The sequence below is a fragment of the Branchiostoma belcheri genome, unplaced genomic scaffold, assembly GCF_001625305.1.
Source record: "Branchiostoma belcheri isolate BF01 breed outbred unplaced genomic scaffold, Haploidv18h27 scaffold10, whole genome shotgun sequence".
NCBI lineage: Eukaryota > Metazoa > Chordata > Leptocardii > Amphioxiformes > Branchiostomatidae > Branchiostoma > Branchiostoma belcheri.
Genome location: NW_017802380.1, coordinates 321,904 through 335,417, shown reverse-complemented (window position 1 = coordinate 335,417; position 13,514 = coordinate 321,904). Strand labels below are relative to the sequence as shown.

At 39.8% G+C, this 13,514-nt stretch overlaps 1 protein-coding gene across 1 annotated transcript in view; it reads left to right on the top strand.

Moving 5' to 3' along the window:
- Window positions 1–12,684, top strand: part of LOC109472795 (A disintegrin and metalloproteinase with thrombospondin motifs 19-like) — a 13,091-nt gene extending 407 nt beyond the window's left edge. Inside the window, exons 2-16 of the mRNA XM_019772661.1 lie at window positions 881–975; window positions 1,703–1,827; window positions 2,244–2,367; window positions 2,867–2,956; window positions 3,305–3,456; window positions 5,443–5,536; window positions 5,994–6,118; window positions 7,387–7,504; window positions 8,504–8,596; window positions 8,935–9,086; window positions 9,211–9,277; window positions 9,701–9,838; window positions 10,163–10,295; window positions 11,703–11,878; window positions 12,278–12,684. Of these exons, the coding sequence (XP_019628220.1) occupies window positions 881–975; window positions 1,703–1,827; window positions 2,244–2,367; window positions 2,867–2,956; window positions 3,305–3,456; window positions 5,443–5,536; window positions 5,994–6,118; window positions 7,387–7,504; window positions 8,504–8,596; window positions 8,935–9,086; window positions 9,211–9,277; window positions 9,701–9,838; window positions 10,163–10,295; window positions 11,703–11,878; window positions 12,278–12,375 (1,780 nt within the window). The 3' untranslated portion in view covers window positions 12,376–12,684. The remainder of the gene's footprint in view (window positions 1–880; window positions 976–1,702; window positions 1,828–2,243; window positions 2,368–2,866; window positions 2,957–3,304; window positions 3,457–5,442; window positions 5,537–5,993; window positions 6,119–7,386; window positions 7,505–8,503; window positions 8,597–8,934; window positions 9,087–9,210; window positions 9,278–9,700; window positions 9,839–10,162; window positions 10,296–11,702; window positions 11,879–12,277) is intronic.
- Window positions 12,685–13,514: the final 830 nt, after the last annotated feature.

Sequence of the window (13,514 nt, the reverse complement as noted above, 5' to 3'; positions counted from 1 at the left end):
CCAAAAAAAACTCAGTGTGTGGTGCTGTTATAACATGCCTGTCATTACCTAACAGAAACCTGAGAAACATTCTGCAATGCAAAAGTCCTGCAGGCACGAGTATCTGTATAGCACCAGATTATCCGTGATCAGAGGCTCTCCTTATTGCTACTGACACTAACTGTTACCAGCTGGCTTCACACTTGGGCACTTTTCTACTTAAAAAAACTATCTAGAACACTTAAGACCTAGAAGGGCTTGACAGAGCCGTGGTATTCTCACCTCTGTGACCGGTGGAGGTGCATGTACCGGTGTTTACATGCTGTAATTGGTTGTAAGCACGCACTGTAAGGCAATATGTGGGGTTGTGTGGTGTAACGGCAGAGCGCTCGGCTCAGAACCAAGAGGTCCCAGGTTCGAATCCTGCCAAGTCACCAACCTTGTGCCCTTGGGAAAGGCACTTTACGCTACTTTCCTCACTTTGTTGCTCAATTGAAAATGAATATGCCAGAATGATCATTATCATGATCGTGGGCATTAAAGGAAAACCAAACCAATATGGTCCTTACCTCTAGAACACCCTTCCGCTACAGCAACGACAGCTCCTTAGTCTCAGGACTTTCAAACAGATCATTAGGAGCAGGACTTGATTTAGTTGATGTTAGGATGTTGTATTTAGTACTTGTTTAATATGTACTGTGTATTTGTTGTGTGTATTCTCATGTGTATCCAGGATTACCTGAAAAGCAGGCCCAAATGGCCTGAGCTGTAATTACTGGTTAAATAAATAAACCGAATTGAATTGAATATCTGGTGGCAGGCACTTAACTTGAGACTGCAGCTGTTGTATAATATCAGTTGAACTTGAGCTTGACTTTGGCCTGTTTGTGCAGCCCTGCAGTGAACCTGAACCCCACCATGATGTGGAGAGGGGCCACCAGTGCCAGGAAGCCACACAGAGCAGAAGTAACACCTCCTTCACCAAGAGTATGGAAGGTTAGTTAACGTTTAATGTAGGGTTTTGGCGCTACCCTGTGTTAGACCACACCGACTTAATTAGGATGGTTTGTTCAAATCCACGCGAAGGCCACCGTGTCAACCCTCCTCACTCAGGTGTAGGGACTGGCACGGTCGTCATACTTGGAAAAATCTGTATCTGTATATCTGTACATGAATCTGTGTCTGTGCATGAATATGCATCTGTACATGAATACTAGTATGTAACGTTATCTGATTGCATATAAAGATCTGGAGTGATTGCCACAGGAAGGTTAGTTAACGTTCATGTAGGGTTTGGCACTACCCTGTGTTACACAATCTCTCACTGCCTGAGGGGTGATTGAGCCTCCTTACTGAGGGCCTGACCAGTTGAAGGGCAACTAGAACGAAAGAGTAGAATCATGATGTAGTCAGGCTATGTTTGGCATGGCCATTTGAAGTACATGTACTGCAAATCTTTAAACGTTTGCATTGTTTTTATTTTTGCAGTTTTATGGCATAGCAAATTGTGTTTCAATTGTATGACTACTGTACTACAGACTTGCTTTAATGTGGAATCACATTGGAAGAGAATTAGAGTTTCTTATTGCATGTTTTCTTGTTTCTAGATCTGCCAAGCATTTGTTAAAAAAATAGCCGGTTGATTTGAAAATCAGCCTTAGGCGGAAGTGATAAAGTTTTGGATAGTTCTTTTTTTTTAAATCAATCTGTTGTTCTGTGCCAGGTCCTGAGGCCTGTGAGTTGTGGTGCCAGGTGGGCGGGATCTACAACTTCTTCGGCAGCGTTGCAGATGGTACGAGCTGCGGCAATGGCAGGAACGGGGACGTGTGTGTAGGAGGGGCCTGCAAGGTATGCTTTGCTTACATACAATTTCATTTTGCAGAATAGAGTTCAGGAATTTGTCTGCATTTAATTTGTTGGGCTCCTAGATATTGTTGGGTTTGTAATTTTGTCAGCAACATTTCTATCTAGGAACACTACGTGTACTTTAAAGATAGTATTTTAGACTTTTCAATCTGGATTTAAAACACTACCTCGCTGTTACTACCCTGGATGACTAATCTTCACAAATGTACTACATGTACTTGTACTTGCCAGAAATTATGACCTGATGGAGTCCACCAAATAGAACAAAAAACGTGCATATTTTTGTCCTGCTGCCCCATGTAAATATTAGGAATCAGAAATTATTTCAATGCATACAACACTATACTATAGATGTTGTTTTCACACAAACTTATAACTGTTTGTTTACTTCTTCCCAGCCGGTAGGATGTGACGGGAAGTTTGGTTCCTCTGCCAGTTACGACCAGTGTGGGGTGTGTAATGGTGACGGGTCAACCTGCAAGGTGGTGGAGGAAACTTACAAGGGAATGGTCAACAGCAGAGGTAGGACTGGGTTTAACTGCCTCATATACATGTACACCCAATAGTTAGCCTCCGTAGCAGGCTTATAGAACTGGGGGTTTGGTGGTCTTCGGCTGTTTTCTGATCAGCCCAGTTCTAAACGGGTAATTCAACCAGGCCGGCTATGTTGTCTATATGCAATCAGAAAATAGCACATAAAAGCTCCCAAAGACTCTGAAGACCCCCCAAACCCCCAATTTTTGGCATGCTATGGAGGCTACCCCTTAATAGCATTTTTGGAACATCTCTGATAATTACCACAAAATTATGTAGATCTATATGAAATGATGCCTAACTTTACATCACTGAACCAACAGAACATCAAGCAGAGCAAGGGTCCACACAATTTTTTCCTTCCGTAAACTGCTGACTGCAACTGTTACAACTGTCTCTGACATTTATAATAACTAGAGCATCTGAAAACCAAGTTGCCCCGTTTCTTTTGTCAGTTTGTAAAAGTTTGTCGTATTTTCTCCTACAGGGGTTATCACCATGGCAACCATCCCCAAGGGTTCCTACGACATCAGAATCAGCACCTCTGAAATCCTCCGTCAGATGCCCCTATTCATCGGTGAGTTTTCTTCTTATATGCAAATAAAACAGTTTAACTTGCTTTGTGTCAGAAAAAAAATGTTGTAAACCCTTCTCTTTGAATAAAGATTTAAGCTGTGGCATGTCACAAAAACATGTGAATCAAGTTTTTGGAAAAAAAATTACACAATGAAACAAAACTTTACTGTGTCATTGTTACATCATTCTTATTCTTCTTCAATTCTGATTAGCCCTACAACGTAGGATTATTGGCAGCCGTTACGCAATGTTAGTAACAAATGTGAGCCGAGTTTGTTTACTATAGTTCTTTCTTTTGTTAAAACTCTTCAAGGATCTCTACAATGTCTTGTTCCTTTTCCCCCCACAGTTCTTAAGAATGAGGCAGGAGACATGAAGGTGATCAGAACAGGTCGTCACTACTTCATGTTTGCTGGAGCCTCCTGGAAGGCGGAGAGGTTCAGCAACCGTCTGCACTCCTTCCAAACTAAAGGCAAACTCACAGAGGATCTAACAGTGCAGGTATAAAAACACTCAACATTCAAATTCTTTCTTCTTCAACTGTAAATCTCCTAAAAGTGTGTAAATCTCTTTAAAGAAGTGTTCCAACTATGCAACATGTATGTATGTATACCTTTGTAAGAAATACGCAATTCAGCCTTGCCGTTGCGATGTATTTTAGAGAAATAAACCATTCTACAGTAAACCATCTGTACATTGTAGTACTACTACTTAAATCCTTTATTTCTACAGGGTTTAAGGCTTACTCTGCATTATAAGACAAGCCTTGGCATTTATTGTATTATTACTAACATGAAGCATCTTATAAATTTCAGATTGCGTCCACCTGGACACCCAGTACTGGTGGTCAAGAGAAGGAAGTGCTCTACCGCTATCACCTTCCCGTCTTTGGTAGAAGTAAGCAGATTTCTTTCTCTGCAGAAAAGTCGTGCTTGAAAAATTGTCTGAGAGTCAGGTTTGATCATAATTTCATGGAAGATTTTATGGTAGCATTCTGGTATAACTAGTTGGAATTCCCCTTTGATTAAAGACCACAGTAAATCTACATACATTAATTTTTTGTTTCATTAGAAAGTATGAAGATTCAAGCTGTCATTATCTACATTGTACATCTCTACATACGAGCTAATATTTCTTCCTTCCGTCCCCACAGCTGTAGATGGAGGATGGAGTGAGCCTGAGTGGTCAGAATGCTCCAGAACATGTGGTACGGGGATTCGCACTGGGAAGAGACTCTGCAACAGTCCTCCGTAAGTCCATTCCCATCTACATGTACATGTACCTTAGGCCACACCAATTTAATTTGTTGGTTCTCGGATTCGCCTCTTCGTTTTTTTCTGATTTGCAAAAAAAAAAAATTTGATTCTGGTCCTGAATCAACTGAAAAATGCTCATGTTTTGCCCCTCAACAGTTGAGGAAAGTCCTTTTCTTCCTAGTTGTCACAGTTTTCCCATCTATCATTGCAATGGTTTGATTAAAAGTTCAAAATTCAATGTTTAAATTTTAACCCAGCCTTTTGTGTTGACTTCATGGCTCATTTTGTAGCATTTAAGACTATAATAGGATGCCTAGACCTGTTTTTATTTTTATTTTTTTTCGCCCTGTCGCTTCATATTTTTTCTGAAAAAATCCGAGAACCAACAAATTAAATTGGTGTGGCCTTATCTGCAGAAATTTTTTCCTCGAAAGATTTGTCGTTAAACTTTAACATCTATGCTACCCGTTGAAGCACACCATAACTTTTTTCTAATTCTATTGTTTTAAATGTCTAACGCACAGACTGCAGGAAGACTAGCTACATACTTGACTTTTGTACTTGTATGTTTGCTAATGGAGGAAATAAAGCACCTAGAAAGCTTTAAGCAACTCCTGCAATAAAATGTGCAAAGATTGAGTGTAACAAGTCGTTCAATGTGATATAGCTAGCTGCCGCCTTGCCGCGTGCCTGTGAAGCTGGTGTGTTACGCCAAATGGCGGTTATACCGGCTATACTGATACAGATACCTAAAGCACCTAAAATTTATTATGGTGTACTTGTGTTCCAGGCCTGCCAATGGTGGTCGAAAATGCCAAGGGGATTCTACCTTGCTGGAGTTGTGTGAGACCAAGGTTAGTTTTACACTCCATGATCATATCAAAATCATGATATCGAAAGTAGCATAATTATGTTTAAATCTCTTGTACAGTGCATTAGTGTTTACTCAGTAACCATTTCTTCCAAGTATTGAGTATTGAGTAATCTTAGTCTTTTGCTATCATGAAAGTTCATCTATGTTGGTAGTTACATGTTTAGAGACTTAAGATCCAACACAAAAAGTTCTCTCACCTAGAGCTTTCAACCAGTCTCTCTGGTCTTGCTCAGTAGACTGACCCAGTGAGGCTTGTCACGTGGCTTCTCTGAAGTGTGACTCTTGTATCAGTGTTTACTCAGTAACCATTTCTTCCAAGTATTGTTGAGTAATCTTAGTCTTTTATTTTCCCCCCAGTGCACAGAGCCAGTTCCACACATTGATGTAGAGCTAGGCAGTGTTTGTAAGGCTGCGGGATACTCTGAGGTCTCATCATTACGTGGATACACTGGTAAGCTCTCTGGCCTTCTTGCATATTGTTTATAGTACAATGTTTTGTACATTGCCTTTTTGCCTGCGTCATATTTGCTCGTTACAAAGCTGTCTTGTTGTTGTTGTTGTCTACTCACAACAATCCCTGTGGATTGGTTGTGGGGTCATGTAGTGTAACTGCAGTGTGCTCGACTCGGAACCAAGAGGTCCCGGGTTTGAGTGTCCTGACATGTCACCGATCTTGTGCCCTTGGGAAAGGCACTTAACACAACTTTCCTCAGTTAACTCAAGTGAAAATGAGTATTGTCCTGTCTTGTATTTGTGCTCTGTGTTGCTGGCGGCATAAAATAAGTCGACATAACTTGAGTGTAACGTCACCATGTCTAGTTATAAAATGTTGGAAAAAAGCAAAACAATCCCTGTGCCTTGGCCAAAAACAAACAAGTTAACATCCTTACCATCCGTGTACATTGTAGGGGATGATGCTTGCCGTCTGTGGTGCCAACATCAGAACGGTGCCTGGGCCTACCACGGACCCGTGCCTGATGGAGTGTCATGCAGCAACAAGGACAGCAGCATCTGTGTGAAAGGGTCCTGCAAGGTGAGAACTAATTCTAAGTAAATGCACTATCAGAAACAAACAACACAGATCACAATAAAAAGATAAGAAAATTGGTAGAGAAGCAAAATCCCTAATGAAGTGTGATGCAGCACCAAGGACAGCAGCATCTGTGTTAAAGGCTCCTGCAAGGTGAGAAATGTGCGGTATTCTAAGTACATGTACATGTAGTATCACATACAAACAGCACAGATCACAAGAAAACATCTATGCAGGAGAGAATTCGTAAACAAAATCCCTAATGAAGTGTGATCAAGGACAGCAATATCTGTGTTAAAGGGTCCTGCAAGGTGAGAATTTGTTTCATGTGAACAGCACTGAATACAACACAAACATATATGCATGAGAAAATTCCTAGAGAAAACAAAATCCCTAATGGAGTGCGATTCAGCACCAAGGACAGCAGCTGTGTTGATGGGTCCTGTTAGTTTTTTCTAAGTACACGTACTATCACAGACAAACAACACAGATCACAATAAAAAAATCTATGCAGGGGAAAATTCCTAGAGAAATAGTGAGTGTCATTCAGCACCAAGGACAGCTGTAGCTGTGTTGAGGGGTCCTGTAAGGTTACGCTAAGTACATGTACTATGACATACAAACAGCACAGATCACAATAGAAAACATAAAAAAACATCTATGCAGGGGAAAATTCCTGGAGAAACAAAATCCCTAATGGAGTGTAATTCAGCACCAAGGACAGCAGCACCTCTGTTGAAGGGTCCTATAATGTGAGAAGTTCATTGTAATTCTAAGTACTGTCACTTGCAAACAACACAGATTACAATAGAAACATAAATGCAGGAGAAAATGCCTAGACAAATAATATCCCTATTGGAGTGCCATTCAGCACCAAGGACAGAAATATATATGTGTGTGTTGAAGGCCGGGTCCTGTGAGAAGTTATTTCAAATACTGTCACCTGCAAACAACACAGATCAAAATAAAAACATACATGCAGGACAAAATACCTAAAACAAATAATTTTCCTGTTGTACTGCCATTCAGCACCAAGGACAGAAATATATATATATATATATATATATATATATGTGTGTTGAAAGGGGTCCCTGTGAGAAGTTATTTCAAGTACTGTCACTAGCAAACAGCTTTGATTACAACACAAACATATGTGCAGGAAGAAGAAGGGAGAGTTATTCAGTACCAAGGACAGTGACAGCTGTCAATCTATTCTTGTTTACAGCTCTTGCAGTTCTTGATGTGACTTTTTGAAATATTTTTTTTTCCAGCAAGTGGGCTGTGACGGTGAGTTTGGGTCCCCTGCTGAGTTCGATGCCTGCGGGGTGTGTAACGGTGACGGGTCTACATGCTCAGTCATCCAGGGAACTTTCACAGGAAACAACCATGGTGAGAGAGGGGGGTTAAAATCATCTTTATTCCATACAAGATGAATGACATATTAAATACATAGCTAAAAACCTAGGACAATCCTTTGTCTCATGTTTAGGTAACAAGAGGAGGACGCAAGGTGGACAGACAAAAATACAATATACTAGTCACTGTGTGCATCGGACATACAGACGTTCTCAATTAAAAATTGCCATATATAATTATGATTACGGGTACATTATATAACAATTACAATTTAGAGTTCTTAAAAAAGACAGCAGCTAAATTTTACATCTAATTATTTACAGTAGAACAATCCTGAAGTGCATTCCCAAGCAGGCGTGTTTCTGGCACAATAGATTGCATAAGATGCACAAAGTGCACACTTTCCCAGTCTACTTTTAAGATGTCTGACTTCACGGTCTTTGTGACTGACCGGAGATCAGTATCTTCTTTATCATTATAAATCACAATTCAGCGAATGTACAATAGACAGGGGGAACACCATGTGCATTTTCCCTGAATTTAAAGAATTATTTGTCACATAATCCAAGACAATTATATACACTATAGATACAGATTCCGAGATAACACCATATAGCAGACAAATTCTATGAGAAAAGAGATGTACTTACACTGTTGCATGCTCTAAGTGAGCATTACAAAGAATTCTTTTGCACATGCATTGTAGTTGGAAGCTAAGTTTTGTGCCTCTTGATAGTGAAACAAACTTGCTGTCACTCAGCATCTTTAATTTAGCCAGTGCAAACTGGACACATGATAGTGTTACAATGAGACTCTTAGATTGGTATGAATTGCACAATTTACTCTCTATACTCTCTATTGAATTACAAGTATGATGCTGCTGCATTGTCATCTTAAGAAAAACATGTATCTTAAAGGATAATTGAAACATTGAAAGATGCCAGGTGATATGTTTTCCCTTGATGAAACAAACAAACAAACAAACAAACAAGAGAAGGTGTCTTACCTGTTCTTATGTCCACCTGTTGACAGGTACCTCCACTGTCGTCACCCTGCCTGAGTCTGCCTATGACATCACCATCTCATCTGCAGTCCCTCTGGGGGAGATGTCTCGCAATCTTGTCGGTAAGACTTTACTGAAGCAATCTTGTACAGTATTTAGTACAATGTATCTTAGCCAAGTTTCATTTGCTTTCACATATATGTTGGTTGCTTGTTTCATTTCCCATTTGTTTCATAAATTTGTGAACAGAAACATAACATTTTTTCTTTTTCTGGGGAAAGAAGACCATAAATTTCCATGGGGAAGAAAATAGACCAGCTTTTGGAGAAATTCCTTTCAAACATCAGATAACCAACATGTGAATCAAAAACTGAGAAAAATGTATGCTGCAATAGCAAAGGACTCCACTTTTCAAGTTCTTTCCAGTGTTGAAATTTTTTTAATCATATGATAATTGTAGGTCTCGAAGCTGATGGAGAGAGACCCTTACGGCCCAATGCTGGACTGTTCTACTTCTTCTATGGGGGTGCAGGCTGGAAAACCACACAGTACAACAACCTCAAACTCCTGTTTGAGGCAAAGGGGCCTCTGACAAAGCCTGTGGAAGTCACTGTAAGCAAGAGATTTTCTTGGATTACTGTATTTTTGTTTTGTGACAAAGCATAAACTTGTGTATTTTCTAACTTAATGGAGTGTGGTTTGTTTTTAACAAAGGACATTATACATTTCTTCACAGATGGTCCACTACACAGGAATTTCCATGGATAATAAGGGCATCACCTACAAGTTCAATGTGTTAAAAGGTAATTCTTTCCTTCAAAATGTAGATTGCTATCGGGTATCTTGGGCACAATAGTTAGGTAGGATTTTTACTGGGTTTGGTATGCTTCGATTATCCATTGAAACTGCTATTGCCAAGAAAAAGCCAACAAGTTCAATGTGTTAAAAGGTAATTCCTTCCTTCAAAATGTAGATTGCTATACATGTACAAGGTATCATGGTTTAGGTATGCTTTGATTATCTATTAAAACTGCTAACCAAGATGTTACTGCTACCTACTCCATGGGCCTTACTTGACAAATTATTTTTTTATTTATTTATCTTTTGTCTCCAATTTTCTATATACGTTTGTTATGTGTCTGTTATATCTTGACCTGTACCTAGCCCGTCGTGGCATGAATGTACAATAAAGGTATTTCATTTCATTTTATTTATTCCATCTGCAGGAAAAGAGGGTCACATCCAGAGGAAATCACAGAGACAAACAACTAAAACGAAAAGTGAGCCCAGCCCGACTACACAGCCCACAGAGTTGTATGTTTGGGTCACTGAAGAAGGAGAATGTTCCAAAGACTGTGCTGGAGGTACGAAAAACTCATCATCTTGTTTTGAAAAAACTTAAAGGGAAAGATTTTTTTAAAAGAAAACCAGTACTGTCAAACTTGTACTGGCTCTGCACAAGGACCACCTGTCCATTGTAGTCCCTTAAAAATTTAGCCCAATTGACACAATCTGATCCATTCATTGCACACATAAAAACATTGTACATAACATTGTATAACATAGGGACTTCTGTGCAGGGGTGTTTTCCCTGGGTTTTTGTCTTTAGTTGCCTCCTGTCTGATTGCCTTCAAGTCTATAGAATAGAAAGAGCTAAACTTAAGATATATTTGCTTTTATTGTTGCAGGTACGAAAGCAGTGACGCTGTTCTGCCAGAGAAGTGACACGGGTTACGTGGTGGGGAATCAGTACTGCCAGCACCTGCCCAAGCCTCACGAAGAGCGAAGAATACCCTGTAACCTGGACCCCTGTCCTGTCAGGTGAGAATTCTGCTCTGCTTGTGGTAACTATACATGTACATGTACCTGTAAAGCCTGTACAACTGACCACTTGTACATAGCCTCCTGTGCAGGCTCCGGGGCGGGTGGGAACTTTGATACAGTGTTTTGAAGAGTTTTTAACATGTTCTTTTAATAGCCATGGTGGGCAGAAAGGAACCTTCTCTTGTGGCTGGTTGCAGAATAGCCGGCTATTAAAAGAACACGTTAAAAACTCTTCTAAACGCTGTATCAAAATTCCCACCCACCTCGTATCCTGCACAGGAAGCTAACTTGTACATATGGATCACCTTGCCAATGTGACCACTGTCTAGTGGGCCCCTGGATAATTTTTTGGACGCAAGAATTAAAAATCCTGTCTACAGTGGCTGCCTGTCTACAAAGTCTGGTGTGTTGTGCAGAAGGGCAATTATACCAGCTATACGGATAGATACATAGACCAGATTTTATTGGTCCCCTGAGTGGTCTTCTTGGGAGAGGTTCCACTGTACATGTACATGTAGAATGTATTTGGGTGTCTCAAACATGAAACAACCTTGTATGATCTCAACCTTAAATACTTGGAAGTGTTGAGAAATTTCTTCAATGCTGGCCATGAAATAATCTTGCATATAACCTTAGAAAGTAATAATTTTGACCCCTAATAGTTTCAAGAAAATGACATTGCACATATTTCTTCAATCTTGTTTGATCTTAGCCTTTTCAACCTCACATTCTTATGCCCACCATTTAGCATTCTCGCTATCTCCACATGGAATTACACAGAGGTGAATGAAGTATTGCTAAAAATAGCCCAGGCTTTAACTGTAACGTTATACATTCCCCTCCAATTCGACATTGAGACAACCTTCAGCAACTTCAAAACAATGTCAAAACTTAGTGATGTTCTATTTCTTAAGACATTGAGACGACCTTCAACAAATTCTGAACAATGTCAAGGATCTTCTTGCCTAGAATTTCTTCATTGGCCTTAGATATCCCTGCTATCAGATACCAAATGGATCCATCATTTAGCCAGGGAGATTACCAAGTTGTTGAATCCTGTGATCAACAGAATGTCATGATGACTTCTTTTTATGAAAAAATAAACCGGTAAACTTTCCTTCCAACACTGGAATGAATTGGGACTTACCCCAAATTTTCCACTGACTCCTTCAGCCTTGTTCATAGAATGGGCCCATTTACTCTTGGAACTTTCATGCTACTTTCATGCTATGATGACTTCGTCTTGTTTCTCGATGGATAGGAAAGTTGTTTGGGGTCAAAAGGCTGGAAGGAAGTGACAGTGGACTATGTACAAGAAGTTCACAATTAATAATGAATAAAACACAAAGTTCAACTCTTAGTACTTCACAGATGTGTAAAATCTTTGATTTTTCTCATTTCCAGATGGAGAGTGGGGACGTGGGGCGAGTGCTCGAGAACGTGTGGGGAGGGGGTGATGGTGAGGTCGTTGACCTGCACCAGGGAGGTGCGGGAAGGCACGTGGGAGGATCTGGATCAGACCTACTGCGATCACGTCACCAGACCCACAGACAGATACGAGTGCAATATCGAAGACTGTGGTGAGTAGAATGATACTTAAAACAAACCAAAGTGTGATTTTGAGTTTTTGAGTTGGGGTTAACCTTTAGCGTAGGGACAGCACTACAGTGTACATTGTGTATATGCTGGAACCCTCCTGCTACCAAACACTAGTTACCATGGTGACAGACATCTGGTTCAGGTCATTGACCTTATTTCTTTGGAAAAGAAGAAACAGAGACAAAACAAATGTTTTTCTTCGATAAACATTATCAATTATGGACTGACACAAACTTGACATCTAATTTTGAAATGCATATTGTAAATTGAAAATTAGTTTGGTTTTGTACTACTATTGTTGTATTACTGCCACACATTGTGCCATGTACATGTACGATTCTCAAGCAAGAAAGTTCATTCATTCAATATCGATTTTCCAGTGGACAGTAAGAAGCAGAAGGCGAAGACTGTCAGCCCCCGTCTCAGCTACTGGATGCGAGCCTTGCAGAAGCTGAGATCGACATCAACATCATCATGATACGTCATCACGCAACTACCTCATTGTCTCCTACTCCACATGCAAATTTCTGTCTTGCTTGGGGTAACGTTTCATGTATACCTGACTGTATGTTTTTTGTTTGTTTTTGTTATCTTTTATACAACCTACAAGTTGTGTATGTTGAATGAAGAGCAGAGAGATACTAAGGAATTTTATATCCTCTTTACTGTGAACACTGCCTGGGAGGAGTGAAAAGGCGGGAGGATTTTAAAAAATATTCTAAAACTTTGGTGAATCCTTCTGTATATTGCAAGTGCGCTGGAATAATGTATAAAATTCACCACCAAAACTCCACCATGTCATTTCAGGCAGAATTTTAGCTTGCGAAACTTTTAACAACCAATGCTGATCCATTACAATGGAGATATGCTAAAGCTGATGTACAGACCGGTATATTTACAAGCATTCGTACGATGAGAGAAAGAATGCTAGTTTAGTATATGCTAACAGGTGCTACTGCTGGTGCTTGATTCTAGATCCATTGTAAAATTTACAATGACTGTAGATTGCTGTGTACTCCTTGTTTCGTGGAATCATATGTGTAAGGCACAAGCTGTTTCAACAGTGTATTTTGTAGCTTGTCGGCAGAACGTACTGCACCTGCGCGAAACCCGTACTGTATTGTACATAACTGTCATGGCACTTCGGCAGAACGTCTCATATTAGGTCGTATTTGCGCATATAAGGGTAACATCCCGTCTGTAGCTTCCAAATGTTGTGTCGGAAAAGATATCTTCTGCAACAGTCAAAATTCTGATGCAAAGTTGACCAAAAATCCAACAAAAAACGTGAAAAATTGGGGTTTTGCGCAGGCGCAGTACGTTCTGCCGACATGCTGTTTTTTTGGTTACATTCAGCGGTTTATAAACACTGTCTCATAGTATTGTTTATAACTAACTGTCTTGATTAGATCAAGAAATATGCAGCTATCAAAGATTTCAACAGCAAGCTCCAATCTGGTTATATATATATTAAGTATATGGGAAATCTTGGGTATCCGTTTTAGCAATTTTTAAAAAAAGTGAATATGATTCACAGCTGAAAGAGCTCTTGGGAACAAAGTTATATAATCTGTAAAGACAGCTTTAAAGAAATCAAAATATTCCATAAATTCCACA